Raw genomic sequence first — 14706 nt, forward strand, 5'->3', positions numbered from 1 at the left:
AGGCTGAGTTACTTAAATCCCTTTCTGATGAAATACCGTTTTCCCTTTCTTCAGAAGGCAGAGACACCCCTGTCTGCCAAAAGAAGAATGAAGAGATGCCAGTCAATATACGATGTATTGCTTAACTCAGGTAATTTAATTTAATCAAGCAAAAAAAAAAGTCAAAAGTTGAGTTTGATGCAAGTTTAATCTGAACAAATTGATTTAAAAATACAGTATAAATAATTCTTAACTTATATAAAACTTGATTAAGAATTCATTTTTTGTTGGTTTTTTTTTTTTAACTACTAACTTTACAAAAGAGCATTATTGAACATAGGAGCAAGACATTTTAACTATGGACTTTTTGTTAAGACATAAAATATGTACACGCTCACAGTACTTTTCTTTGTGCAAAATATGTACTGATAGACTGTACCCTTCTGTACAAAGACAATTTCACCTTACTTTGCATAGCAGAAAAGCAACACAAAACCCACTAGATACATAACTTTGTTGCTATAATACTTCAGGTAAGCCTTTTGGAAAAATTATTAGACATTAACTTTCTCATTAAGAGCCAGTTTTAATTCTAAAGCATTAATTAAGGCTACTCCAGTATTGAGGTCTTGCCAATACATGTCCAAAACGCACATCGTCCATCATACAGTCCAAGAAGTGTGCAGTGTATTGCCAGTAATTATGCCTGCTAACACATTCAGCAATTTGATATTGCAAAATTAGTCATCTGACACTTCAAGTTTTCGTTGAGGAATATACAGAGTTCCTTGAGAGATTCTGTCGGTACCATCTGAATTTGCAGATAGTGAAGATACTGTGTTCGGCCCTCCTGGGGTGCGGAAGAAGTTCTCTGTAACTGTCTGGGGCTCTTGGGGTTCCTTTGGAACACGAGGCTAAAGAGAAGACAGAAAATTACTTTCATTTAAGGGGAAGGAAAAAAAAAAAAAGTGAATTCTAGTTTTAGGTTTCTGCAGGATGTTAGCAAACCAATTTTTTTTCCTGAAATTTAAAAACTTAACAACTCTTTGCTGAGAATAATATATCTGTATTCCTCAGTGTATCCATAAATATATATACATAAAAATCAAATAAAAATCTGGTTTCTCTAATCACCTCCTATCTCCTTTTTAAATACAAACAGATCCTAGGCAATACAGTATTACACAAAATATACAGACAAACTTCCCATGGGAAAAAATTATTCTTTTAAAATCCTGTACAATCCCATCCTAATAAAAAAAAAGAAAAAATTCAACACAAGAACTTGAAAGTAGATTAGGAGAGGAACGAGACGGGAAGATAAAGTAACAAATGGACAATTTGTTAGTGTCATCTCTGATCTATGCAAAATCCTCCCTCTAAACCAGTTGTCTCTTCACATCTTGTCATCTTCCAGCTGGCTCCACTTCCACAACAAATGAAATACTTGTTCTTCCTTTCTAACCTCTCACTTATATTGTACTTAACGCTGGCCTTCACTGCCAGCTCTTTTTGAGCAGTGCTGATTTATAAAGATTAAAAAAAAAAAAAAAACCAAACCAAAGTTTGTTTAAAAATTTTACCTGCTGTAAGGAATTACTGCACTATACTTCCCACTCAACCCACGAGAGTCACGTATTTTTCCTTACCTTCTCTTCTTGTAAGTTCATGTTTTCTGAGCTATGGCTAACATTTTCTGCTTGTGAAGAGACTGGCACATGCTGAAGAACAGGATTTGCAGGAACTTGCACACCAGCAGGTATTAGTCCTACATGTTGCAGTGTAAAGTTCAGAACTGAAGAACTTGGATTTGGGGCAGAACTCGTATTGCTTGAATTGAGACCGGAGTTGCTCAGTACAGGTGCAGCAGCTATAGAAGTTGGTGACAGCATTATATTCAAGGGTGTTATATGAAAAGCAGGAATGTTCACTGCTTTCAGTTCAGATCCTGTCACTGGAATGACACCTGAAACAAAAATGAAGTGTTGAAGGGGATTAAAAATTGAGAGTCAAGCCATTGTGTTGCGATTTCGTTACCTCAGTAGGATGAGTCTGGCCCGCAATCCTTTAAGCCAGACAACTGTATGCCTATTTTATTTAACACTCACCAGCAATGGGTGAGCTGTAGGTATTATGCTGTAATGAACATATCCCAGCTTTCTCTTTATCAGAAAAGCCTGCCTTGTTGCCATGGGTGCACTGAGTAAGGGGGATAAGATAGCCAGATGGAAAAAAAGTCTGAAAAAGAAAAAGACAATACAGCTTTATCCCAAACAGGTAATAAACAAAAAATGAAGTTTTTCTCCAAAGTTGCATCTCCCTTGCCTTGTTCTTATGGTTTATCCTCCATATCCCCAGGCATTCCATGCCTGTACTACCTTCTGTCTGAAATTAGACAGAACCGACTCAAGGACATGTGCTTTAAAGTAGGACTGCCCTACTGTGCAGAAGTCAGCTGGCTCCATTTCCAGCTGATATCCTCAGTGAGAAACTGGAAATCCATCTGGGATTAACACAGTACAGTTAGACTAGACAAAAGAGAAATCCTGATACTGAATCCTTTCTTCTTTTTCCCCAGAAGAAACGTCTGGACCCAGTAATCATCATGCCACCTCATTCTTGGATTGTGTTTTTCGTAAGACACGTATTGGAAGACAACCCTTTTGCATTTACAAGTTCTGTTTTTGTCAACAGAACTGTTCTTTGTCCAGGTTCTCTACAGTCGTCTTAACTGCAGAATACCGAATTTTACCGATGAAGAGAGTTTCATGCGATTCTGTTGTAAATCAAAGTATTTGAGACTAAATACACACAAACAAAGGACTGGGGAGGTAAGGGTCTCAACATTGCCTTCATCTACTTAGTCTCAGTTGTGTTCTTCATCCCAATTGAAGCCTGAAAGTCACTTCATGTCCTCTTATTTGTGTACTTAACGCAGAAATAGAAGTCCTACATTCCTACAAAATAAGATTTTAAAAGCACACTAAAAGCAATCCAACCAAAGACAATCTGTGTACGTGCCGTTCATTATAGTTTTGTTTCTTTTGCAAAGACTGCAAGTGGTGTTTTCCCAGGGGATGGCAAGATGTGCTGTGGTGTCTGACAAAGCTTACCTCATGAGCAGGAATGGCAAATGCTACAGGTATGTCTTGCTTCGTTTTGATTTTGTCCTCATCTTCTGGAATATCTTCTCTTTTACATTGGTCGTAGCAACTTGCCGTGTTTTGATCCAATGTTTCGGTTTTGTTCTGTCTCTCTTCCTGGAAATTGTCCATTTCGTGATTCATTTGTGAGCTATTGGAAGGCGGTCTTTCATTTTTAATGGATTCTCCCTTTAAAAAAAAGTACATACAAAACCAAAGGTAGACGTTGTAAGACCTAACATTCTCAATTACAGGTCTACAATATTTTATATGTTTTAAAAATTAGGAAAGCAAGCTTTCTCCTGATTCCCAAGTTTGTGCTCTAAAAATTTCTAGTCTATAAGACAACCATTTCCACGTTATCCCCTCTTGCTCCTTCACAGCTAGTGGACGTTTGACGCCACATGTTGTCACAACATGTTGATAACACTTCACGACTGTTCTGACAAGCACAACTTAAAGCAGCCTAATAATTTACAGAGACACTAAACCGTTCAGCGACCGAGGAGTAGAAAGCAATCCAGATCCAGTTTCTCCATTTGCATCAAGTGTATCTGAACCTCTTATTCTCTTCATGTGCTGTATTATTATCCTTACAACAATCCAACATTAACAGTGTACAACACTGGGCAGAAATATTTAGAAGTTATCAGGATTTTGGGACATTCCCTGTCCAGCGACTTTTATGTGTCCACTTTCCCTCCTAACACCTCTAAAGCCAAGAATGAATGCCAGGAAGATAAGCAGCCTCAACTACTCCAGAATCATTGTATAAATAGGTAAGTCTTCACATAATGGTTTGGGACTTGTTTTAGTTTGACTAACATCCGTACACTTTGACAGGTCTTCTTGGAAATAAATATTTGGAGGGGGAAGAGAGGGGAACAAGGAGAAAAATACAGCCTGATCCTGGGTTGGCCTTTCAAAGATATGTGTTATATTGCATACTATATATTCTGCCTGATGCTTTGCAAATACCAGCAAGATTATGTGATATTTGAGATACAGAGATATATATATATATCTCTGTGTGTATAAATAAACAAAAAACAGCCCCCTGATCATCAGCAAGCACAACAAATGAACGTCATCCCTTCAAGAATAACGTTATTTAAAATGCCTGCACACACTGGGAAGCTCCTAAATCACTTTGAAAATGAGTAGGTGGCAACATCATTAAGCTGTAAAATGGCATTTTAAAAATAATTTAACTTACCAGAGAAGTATCAAGGCTTTCCTCATCACTTCTATACCTTTTAATTAAATTATTCTCTTGTAATGCTTGCGATCTTTTAAGGCACCGCTGTGATGAAGTTTCTGATTTTATAGTCGGTCTTTCTTTAGCTGTCAAGGACTTTGTTGGATCATCTGTAGCTATCTGACTGTCACCTTCCTCAGTGGTTATTTTATTTAATACTTTTGAATTAATACTCTTAATTCCAGTTATATTAGCACACGGTAGAGGCTGCAACATGAAACTTGGGCTGTATGTTGTCACAGTGTGGGCTTGGGAAGGATGCAGATATATTGCATACGAAACACCAGAATGAGTATGAGGTAGTATTACTGGTGGGACTGAACTGTGGCTTGGAGGACAGACACCAAGCGGCTGTGTGAGAGCTGACGGCTGAGAGGGTGCTGCGGTGCGAGGAGGTTCGGGCTTGGGGGCTACCTCAGGCGAGGACGGGTTACATTCCAAAGCAGATCTTGACAATTTCATTTTCATCTCTTTTGCTTTCCTTAAAAAAAACCAAAACAAACAAACAAAAGCCCAAACATATTTTAATACCTTCGTACAGAAATGAACGCCCTGACAAATTCTTTTCTGCAGCATAAAGACTTAACATGAACTTTTACTTCTCAATCCACTAAACAGAAAATAAGTGAAAAAAATAGCCTGCAGTATCAGGGGTTACCGGTTTTTGCAGACTGTTGCCCAACTGAAAGCGAGCACAGTGTTAACTTAATGGCCAGTGACAAAATAAAGCTTCTCACCTTAACACTTGTGCAAACTTACTTTGATTGTCCTTCCAGCTGATGTTTAGCGATTGCTGGAACCTGAGCCATTTTACTTGGGAAAGCTGATAAATTTTGATCAGTACCTGGTTAGAGGGGGAAAACAAAACAAAACTGTTAGTAGATCGAACGTAGAAGTTAAATTTTGCTTGAGGAGACTGTGTTACTTAATGTGGCATACACATTTAAAAAGACACTAAGACTCCATGTTGTCCTCAAACTGCAGCCCAGACTTGATTTGATCAGTTTGATAGTAATTACGTCAAACAAATTTTAAAGCCTCAGCTCCATTTTTTTCCCCTCCAAAGAGGACACCTAACAAGAACATGAACATTGATAGATAATTTTCTGGCAATTTAAGGAATACAGAACTGCTTAGCTAGTGAGATTTAAAGCACAGTTTCCATAACAAACTGGGGTTAGAGCCGTTCACAGAGGAAGATATAATATCCAGAGAATCAGCTATACTACACAAACAGAAGCTTGTAGCCAGCAAGACATGACACAAAGTCAAGATAGTGATATGGAAAAAGAGATTTAATATTCTTCTTAAACGCAAAATGGTAATACGCCACTTCATGTGTATTTGATATGAAAGAGTTCCCTACCGTGTGCTGAATTTAGTCCAGACCTCAACAAATACATTTACTTTGTTGCAACTGCATAAGCTGTGACTGGATTTGGTCTACCAAACTGGAAAGAGCTTCTACTAATTGCAGAGCTCATGCACTGGACACGGATCATTTTAGCTTTGTTTTCACTGTCAATCTTGTAAAGCCTCAGATGTACAAGCAACATGTATTTTCCCCATCTTGCCCATTTTTGACAGTTCTTAAGACACGTTTGTTGTAAGCAGGCATATCTATACATCTGCATCTCCTATGAGAAGATGGCAAGCCTGAATATTTAATAAAAGACTACATCTGAGTTAAAAACAAACTTAGAAAAACATACGTACTTGCACTTATTTTAACTGGACTGGTTGGAGCAGATTGGATCTTTCTTCTGTCATTTTCTATACTTTTAACTAACTTCATTAGAGATGGATGCCGAGTGAAGTTTTGCTTTCCTCTTGAAGGAAAAAGGTTTTTTGAACACTGCTCCTTGGAAGCGATGGATTCTGAAATAGGTGGGGGACAGGTCGTAGAAGTTGTTTCAAGTTTTGTATCTAAGAAGCAGAAAAAACCCCAAAGATTAAATACGTATTATGTGCAGATTCAGTAATTAAAAGCAGTTATTTGAGCCTGGCTTACAATTATTGAAGTACTAGCAGCAGCAAAAATGGAAATGGAAGAGTGTCAGTATGAGTACATCTGCTATGAGGAAAGACATACTGGTGGGCTATGCTGTCAAGGACCAAGGACAGTGATGTGACTAGTAAAGACTTTCTGCTTAGTTTACTCTGTCTTTTGGTCAAAAAATTTCTAGCAGAGAAAACAAAGAAACAATCAAAATGATCAGCAGAACAAAAGGAAACGACACATACACCTACCCTGAATATTTGGCAAGACCTCAGGTCCTGTCCACTTGAATGCTGGTTTTCTACCTCTCTCCTCTGTAACATGAACTTTCTTGATAAGCTCAAGGCTACTGAGAACATTTGCTATGTCATAAAGTCTCCTGATTTTGGCTGAAATAAAATAAACCAATGTAAGGTATAGCAATTCCGATTAACAAGTTAACATATATCAGATTAAAAATGTTGTAACGCCCTTTTAGCAGCTAAAAGGAAAAACCTTGATAATTTTTGTAAGAACAATTTTGTGGAACAGGTATTTATACTATGAAGTAATATCACAATATAAAGTCTATATGTGCAATAGAATGCCATAGATACAGATCTAGAAAAGAAAATACTGCTAAGTATATTATGCTAAATGTAGAAAAAAACATTTTCAAAACAAGTTATGTTCTATGCAATGGCCAAACCTCTACCAATTCCGTAGTGAAAATAAGTAGCTTAAAAGGCAGGTGCGCACATGCAATGGTGAATATGGGAAGTAGGGGGAAGAGACACACTAAAATCCAACAGGTTGATCATCCTGCACGTTTTTAACTCTTTTCAGGTTGAGCTATTAGGGAAAAGTTTTAGGCAGCAGTGAAATCACAAGTGACTTCTGAACTGCAAAGTGAATGTGCTTGGGCCAAAGCTTCTGCTACTGAAAATTTAAAGTCTAGGAAGTCATGGAACTTGGGACTCTGCTGCTTAACCAAGAACATGGTAAAACATGTGATACCTGAAATACAGACACATGGATGAAATGCTCTGAAAATGCTTTTATTGTGAGAGACGTTACGGAGAAAGAAGAAAGAATGAAAACAAGCCAAACCACCCACCCACCCTCTCTATGCTGCTATGATGCAGTGGAAAGGAAATTATGAACTGAAACCAGCAAGGATCAGTTTTCTTCTTGCATAGATACAATTCCACCAAAAAAAAGCAATGGAGTCTGTCTGGGAATCAAGGAAGGGTGTAATTTTCGATGAAACCCACAATTAATTCTTGATCTCTCAAGAGCAGGCACATTTTCGATTATTATAGATACGCAGGCCTAGACCTAGAAGTACCTTTTCATTTGAATGGAGGGGAAGAGGAGGAAGTGTGCAGGGAACTGAGAGCAGGGTAAAAGAATGAAGAAATAATCGGCAGTTACAGCGTTGGGTTTCACTTCCTCTCCGTGTAAGTTATTAACAGGACTTTTACAGAATTTCTTTAGATTTCCAACAAGTAAGTTATATGGCCAGAACAGAGATTTGCATGATTCTGGGGCATCTTTGATGAAATGATGCTGAAATCTTTGACAGGCTGCTTGAGGAAAGAGAAATTGTTGCCAATAAACAGCCTTGCGACATTACTTCAGGAGAGGGGGTTTAATGGACTTTTTCGTGGTCATTACGTCATTCTGTATCTGGCTACACACAAGTGGGTCCCCGTTAAAAACTGCGTGCGGTGTTTACTGAGTTTTTGGAGGCTCAGATATACTTACGGCAGGAAAAAGATGATGGTATTTGACATTATAGAAACTAGTACTAGAACAGTTCGTTTAGGTTACGCTTGACATTTTACTTACTTTTAAACTTGCTTTTATCTAAGTCTTCTAACTGGTCTTCTCCGATCAAGATTTTAGCAGCAACTTCAAGGCTTACTATTTGAGGAGTCGATACAAGAAACAGCATCACAAATTTCTGACTCATCACTCGTAAAGACTTGTCTTTCCTGCTATTTACTGATGCTGCAGCAGACAGGAGAAAGGATTAAAATATTAAGTGACATGCCAGCTACAAACATTTTTTAAAAAACGAAGAAATTTGTCAGTAACAATTATTTTAAGAACAAACAACACAGCAACTAGGCAGGGCTGACATGGACTCCAGAATCATGTCTCTACACGGCAAGAATCAGATAATTAGGTGGATACCAAGTCTAACTACAAAGAGAGAGTATAATGTTTCCCCCCCATATACATTTCCTATTGTCTGACAACTTATACTCTTAAAGATGCTTAACTGCAGGTTATACAATGTATTTAACAATACTTAATTAACATTTCTTCCACGAATCAAACCTAGATGAAAAAATAATGGACAAATTTATACTTTTGGCTTCTGTAACATTCAATGGTAACAAATCCTTCAAATTGGATTATATGTTGGGTATGTTTGATAGTTTCACCTGATTCCCCCCTGTTCTTGCACTGTAAAAACAAAATACATGTGCAAGAACTGAATGAATAAGAGAACTGAAAGAGTGTAGAGCACTTTTTCTCACTACAAACAGTTGTGGTGCCTTTCAGGCAGGAGCATTTCAGAAAAAAAAGTCCAATAAATGTTTTTTCCAAGTTCATAGATATTTGTCATTACAAGCACATATTATTCTTGGCATTATAGAGAATTATTACCAGCACGAAATTCCATTCCTGGGAGCTCGACAAAAGACATTTCTGAATGCTCATTTGAGGCAAAAGATCTTGCCATTTCTTCATTTCTTTCACCATCAAAATCAAATTCATGCTCATACTCTCTTTTCTTGATCATCTGAATTTGTCGTGTATATTTGTTCTCTTCTCCAACTTTTTTCAAAGCCTGCAGGGTTTTGGAGAGATTATGTCGCCCGTGCCAAGCATATCTGTTTTTGGCAAGGCGGCTCACCATGTGTAGGCTCTCTAGCACATTCACAATATCATATATGCGTCTACGTTCAACATCTGGGGAAAAAAATAAAAAGATGAACATGACATCTCTACTACATGAAATGTTTCATCATACATTTAGCTGAAACATGGTTTGCACAGAGAAGGGATCAGTTTCCGATACTTCCCCCTCCTCTTAATATACTTCTAAGCCACTTTCGCCAATTCCTTGTTACAAAAGTTTCTGAAAATAGCCCTCATAGATCTTGCCAGCAAGGAAAAGAAAACAATTCTTGCTTTAGATATGGAAGGACTTGCTTTTCCACAGTTATACTTGCTTTACAGCATTCCTTAAGAAATAAAACTTACTGTTACCAGAAGAGCCATTAGATGGGTTTCAATACAGCTTTAAAAAAACACCAAAGCATTTTTAATTATTCATTGCATTGATTTTAGATTGTCTCATTAAATACCCTTGGAAACTCATGGTAGACAACTCTTTTGTAACTTGTTTTTATATGTTAGTCTATTAACACACTGTCCTTTTTTGTCTGTTAAATTCTTGGTTTTGACTGGGCATTTTCTAAAAGAGATGTTACTTTGTACAAAGTATAAATAGAATAGATGTTCTGTTTCATTTGCAATTCATTCCTCTTCTGTGTCCCCCAACATATTCTGAAGATACAATGACACCAAAAAATTTCTACCAGTATGATTTATAACTATTATCAGTGTTATAATCTGTAGAATACTGTAATTTCATAGCTCCTTGGTCAAAAAAAGCTTCGGCTTTATGTTAGCAACTTAGACTCTCGGTAGATCATTGGTGTGATATAAAAACAGTGATATAAAATGAGAAAGTTAAATTATCATAGAGAGCAGAAAGTAGTTTCTTGCTTTGATGTCATGATTGGACAGGAACTTGTGGGTTCAGCTTGAGAAACGCTAGTTCCTGCCGCAAAAATCCAACCACTAATCTTAGCCATCATCTCTAGATCCAAACAACTGCAACTGGTTATTTGTGGCATCGGCAATAATTTAGACGTTTAATATTAAACAGAATTCAGAGTTTCTCAATTCAGTTCACTGAAGAAACTTCAGCTTTTTAAAAGAATTGCTCTAAGAATGAAGAGTTTAAAGCAGAGTTTCAGTAAGTTCGGGAGTACACAGTAAGCAGTCGAAATTTTATGGAGCAAAAATGCACTAACACAAGTGGTAGGTTCTTGGCACCTTTGTATGAGAAATAGATAATAGCATATACACCAACTTACTAAGCTCTTCAGCTACTTCATCAAGGCAAATGTAATTATTCTCTGCAGTGCTGGGGTAATCAGGATATCGAGCTAAGAATTTATGACACAGTAATCCTAGACTTTTCTCTTTGCGACTTGGTTGAGATTTTTCATATTCATCTCCCGATAAGTGCTCCTACGTGGAAATAAGAAAAAGGGAATTTGAAATTTTTTTACAATAAATACGTAAACGTAAGATATTTAACGGCTTCATTATGAGCACTGGCAAAGGCGCAGTGTTCTCCCTTTGTCCTCAACAGTTGTGAAAAAACCCCAGCAAAACATTACCCGTTGTATGTAACTAGGTGATAGCCTTACTTATATTGGGTAAATACTCCAAAATAAAAACTTTAAAAACGTTGTAGGATGTTAATGTATAACTTTTTATACTGAATAAACAGCCTTCAGCTAAGTTTAAAAAAAAAAGTAAATAAAGACGACACTTTTACAACGTACCTGCAAACAGTGTTTTGCCTGTAGGACCTCACTTGCGTTGTTTGACAGTTCCCTTCTCTGTTCTCTGCTCCTAATCTCAGGACTAGCTGCACTAATCAGCATTTTAAGGTTCGAAGTAGGCGTCCATGGTTCTGCTGGAAGGATTTCTTTAGGTTTTGGGGGTGTGGTTAGAGGCTGACAGTCAGGCTGTATCTCTGTCAGTACCGAATGTGAGGTAGCTGCTTGTTTCAAGGGCGTTTTCAATACGCTTCTGCATGGCTCAGAAGAATGATTTTCCTACACAGGAAGAAAAAGAAAAACTGTGATGTTAAAAACCAGGAGCACTATAATCCATTTGTCGGTAACAGTCGAAGCAGGGTAGAGATCAATCCCAAGTTTTGGGTGGCTCAAAGTCAAAGGTTGCAGTCTCACTCCGAAGCAACCAGCCCCTTCGCTGAAACCGACTCTTTGACTGTGCCTTCAGCTTAAGACGCGGGGGCCCGGGATATTCCTGAGGTGATTTTTCCTTTTCTTTCCCTCTAGGGAAAATACGGCCAGAGTGAACATTAATGCATAGCCGAAAGCCGTAAAGAACGACTCAGACCCCTTTTATTAAGAAAAAAACGAAAAGGGGAGCCAGGAAGGAGTACTGCTCCTTACAAAATCGGCGGATGAAGGCCCTCGGGCCAGGTTTTCGCTATTTTGTCAAGGATAGAAAGTCAAGCCAAGGCACACGGCGCTCGATTGCTGCCATCCCACGCTTTTCGCAGGCGTCCGCTCAGCCTGCAGCGACTCACGCCCGGTGCTGCTGCGGGCACCGGGGCTGTCCCGGTCCCGGCCCCGCCGAGCCGACCCAGGGCGCCCGCGGGAGACAGCAGCCCCCGGGGGGGGCGGGGGGGGTCGCGGCTGCTCGCTCGTTTCCGCACCGGAGCCGGCCCGGAGGGCAGGAACCGCGGCATTACCTTGTCGCCGGTGCCCATCTCCCCGCCCGCCTGCTGCATTCTCCCGCCGCCGCCGCGCAGCCTCAGGGGGCGACGCTCAGCGGCCCCGCCGCGGCGCTCCGCATCGCAGGTCCCGCCGGTTCTGCGGGCCGGGAGGAGGGAAGCGTTAGCAGGGGAAGCGGCGGGGACCGCCGTGACGGGCCAGCGGGCGGGCGGCGGCGCCCACCTCGACCGGTTCCCGCCGCCCTCGCTGCCGCCGGGGACGTCTGGGCGACTCCCGCCTCTGGGCCCGGCCCGCGCGCGCCCGGCGGCCCGCGCCCGCCGCCCAACGGCCCGGCCCCGCCCCGCCCCGCCCCGCCCCGCCCGCGCCGCACCGGCCGCTGCCGACGCAGCGCCGCCGATTGGCCGCCGCCGGCGGGCGGGGCCCTTCCGGGATCCGGTTTAAACATTTGGCGCCACCGCCGTGCCCAGAGAGCTGCTCCCCTCTGTTCCTGCTCTGCCGCCCGCCCGCTGCCCGGTCCGCGACGCGTGAGAGCCGGCACCCACCGGCAGCGGTGCCGCCGCCCGGCCCCGCCCCGCCCCGCGGCCGCTCCCGCTCCCGGTGCCGATTTGAATTCAACCCGCTGAGCCGCCGAGCAGGGGAGGGGGCGGCGGCCCAGCCAATCACCTCGCAGCCCTCCGCCCCGCGCAGCCAATCGGAGCGCGGCGTGCCCCGGCCGTTCCCTCCTCCTGCCGCCGGCGGCGGGCGCGTCTCGGGCCGGCCGGGGCTTTGGCGGGTTCGCGGCGCGGGAACCGGGGCGCGCGCCCCTGCCTCCCTGCCCCAACGGCTGCTGGCGTGAGGGGGAGCGGGCGGGCGGGAGGGGGTCGGCGGCGGGAGCCTGGGCGAGGGCACTAATCGGTTTAGCCGAGCTCATTATCCGCCGCCGCTTCTCCCCGTTTGTCGGAGGCCGAGCCGCCCGCTCGTCCCTCAGGGCCGCCGCCGCCCCTCACGGCCCCGCCTGCGGTCCTGGCGCCCGCTCGCGGGGTCCCGCGGCCTTTAGGCCCTTTAAAGCAACAAAATGCATCGTCGCGCCCCGGAGCCCGCTCTGGCCCGGCGGCGGCGGGGGGGCCCGCCGGCCTTCCAGGCTGAGCCTCGGGGCCCGGGGCAGGCTTCTCCGGTTAACGCGGGCGCAGCCGGCTCCCGAAAACAGCTTCAAGTAACTCATGTGCTCGTAACTGTGAGGAAAAGCACTTAAAGAAGGATGCGGGGGCGGGGGGGAGCTTAATAACTGACTGATTGCATGGCTTGTTGTGGGATGGGATCACTGCCTGTTGACTTTCCGGCAAAGGGGCGTTCTTAGTGCCCCCAGATCAGATTCTGTAGCTGCCTGGTATTAAGAGGGGCTGTACTGCTTATCGCGGATGTTACAACACCTCTGTTTTGCAGGTAGGCGCTTGGGGTTCAAACCCACTTTATTTTGGGTATTTGTTTCACACTAGAGCTAGGATCGCTTCAAGGCAAAACCTTTTAATGTGACTGTGTAACTTTTTGAAAGGAAGTCTTTGAAAGCATGTCGATTCGAATTGAAAGCATGTAAGTTCGAATTGACAAATTACCCAGGTAACCTTCACTCCTTGGTATCACCAACCACGTAACAGCCAAAGTTTATTAGCTCGCAGTACATACATGCCTCGCCTTAAAAAGCAAGGTTTAGGATTAGGTGGACATTTGCTCTTTTTCCGTGTTCGTGCTTTGATACAGTTACCGTGTATTGGCTTCTTTTTGTAAAAGGCACGCTAGAAGGTGTACTTGGTATGTGTTCTGCTAACCCAGAATTGGTGCGCGACTCACAAGAAGTACAATTATGAATACTAAAAAATGGTGGCTTTTTTTTTTCCCAAGGGATGTTCACATGCAATGCCATGTTTGCTGGAATTTGAGTTACTTAAATGAGGAGCAAATGCATTTATGTGTTTCAGAAATCAAACTGGGGGAAGGAAAAAAAAAAAACCCAACAGGCTTTAACATTCAAGCTGGCACTTGATTACTTTTTTAATTTATGCTGAGCTTTGAAAATTACCCTTATCCCCTAATCAAGAAGCCATTATCTCTGTTCAAACACACCATAGTATCTCTCATGCCCTTTGTTCGGGGGAGATCTTTCTGAGGCTCAAAGTTAGCCTTACAATCTGTCCGTTTTGACAGTATCAGGTATTTTAAAGTAAAGGTTACAAGAATTGCTAACATCATTACAGTTATTGAAATAATTTTTCTGCTGGTAACTTGTGTGCCTCGTTTGTGGTCTTCCTTATTATGCTACTGCTTTTGCCTTTTTGAGATTATACAAATGGAGCAGTCAATCGCATGCTCAGTTGCAGCCATCGATTTAAACTGTTTGCATTTCCTTCTGCTCTTGCTTGATTTGCTCTGTAGTCCTAGGTATAAGCAGCAGCACTTATGTTCTCTGCTAGGTGCCTTTTAAAGAGAAAAGCATAAGGATTAAAAGTTGTATGGCTCTGACTGGGAACCAGAGGCACTGGTATCAAGTTATGAATAGGTCTTTTAATGTATAACCTTCAAGCCTTTTGCATGATGATTCTCATGTGGGATGTTTGCTTGTTTCGAGTAATGCGCTGAATCAAGCTACCACCTGATGCCAGAAATCAATGTTGGAGAGCGATATGTAATTTTATCTATGCTAGTTCAACTAAAGAGTGACTTGAAGCATCGTCATGTAGATTAAAGGGTATGTGTGCTATATCCTAGCGGTTTAGCCAAATCCAATGAATG

At 42.0% G+C, this 14706-nt stretch overlaps 1 protein-coding gene across 1 annotated transcript; it reads right to left on the reverse strand.

Moving 5' to 3' along the window:
- Positions 1 to 719: 719 nt before the first annotated feature.
- On the reverse strand, positions 720 to 11996 carry E2F8 (E2F transcription factor 8). Its single transcript, XM_075712886.1, has 13 exons — positions 11958 to 11996; positions 11017 to 11292; positions 10540 to 10696; positions 9038 to 9343; positions 8210 to 8371; positions 6631 to 6768; positions 6097 to 6306; positions 5140 to 5224; positions 4339 to 4861; positions 3093 to 3311; positions 2088 to 2217; positions 1629 to 1945; positions 720 to 893 (listed from the first exon to the last, which is right to left on the reverse strand). Exons 1-13 carry the CDS (start codon positions 11994 to 11996, stop codon positions 720 to 722), a joined length of 2736 nt encoding a protein of 911 aa, XP_075569001.1.
- Between the last annotated feature and the right edge of the window lie 2710 nt (positions 11997 to 14706).

Source organism: Pelecanus crispus, chromosome 6, assembly GCF_030463565.1.
Source record: "Pelecanus crispus isolate bPelCri1 chromosome 6, bPelCri1.pri, whole genome shotgun sequence".
In the NCBI taxonomy this organism is placed as follows: domain Eukaryota; kingdom Metazoa; phylum Chordata; class Aves; order Pelecaniformes; family Pelecanidae; genus Pelecanus; species Pelecanus crispus.

Bases quoted from the DNA above. Each gene is read 5' to 3' on its own strand.
- E2F8 (XM_075712886.1), bottom strand. From the start codon at position 11,996: ATGCAGCAGGCGGGCGGGGAGATGGGCACCGGCGACAAG. The intron at 11,293-11,957 runs GTAATGCCGCGG...CTTCCTGTGTAG, and splicing joins AGATGGGCACCGGCGACAAG to GAAAATCATTCTTCTGAGCC. The intron at 894-1,628 runs GTAAGGAAAAAT...TCTTCTCTTTAG, and splicing joins TGAACTTACAAGAAGAGAAG to CCTCGTGTTCCAAAGGAACC.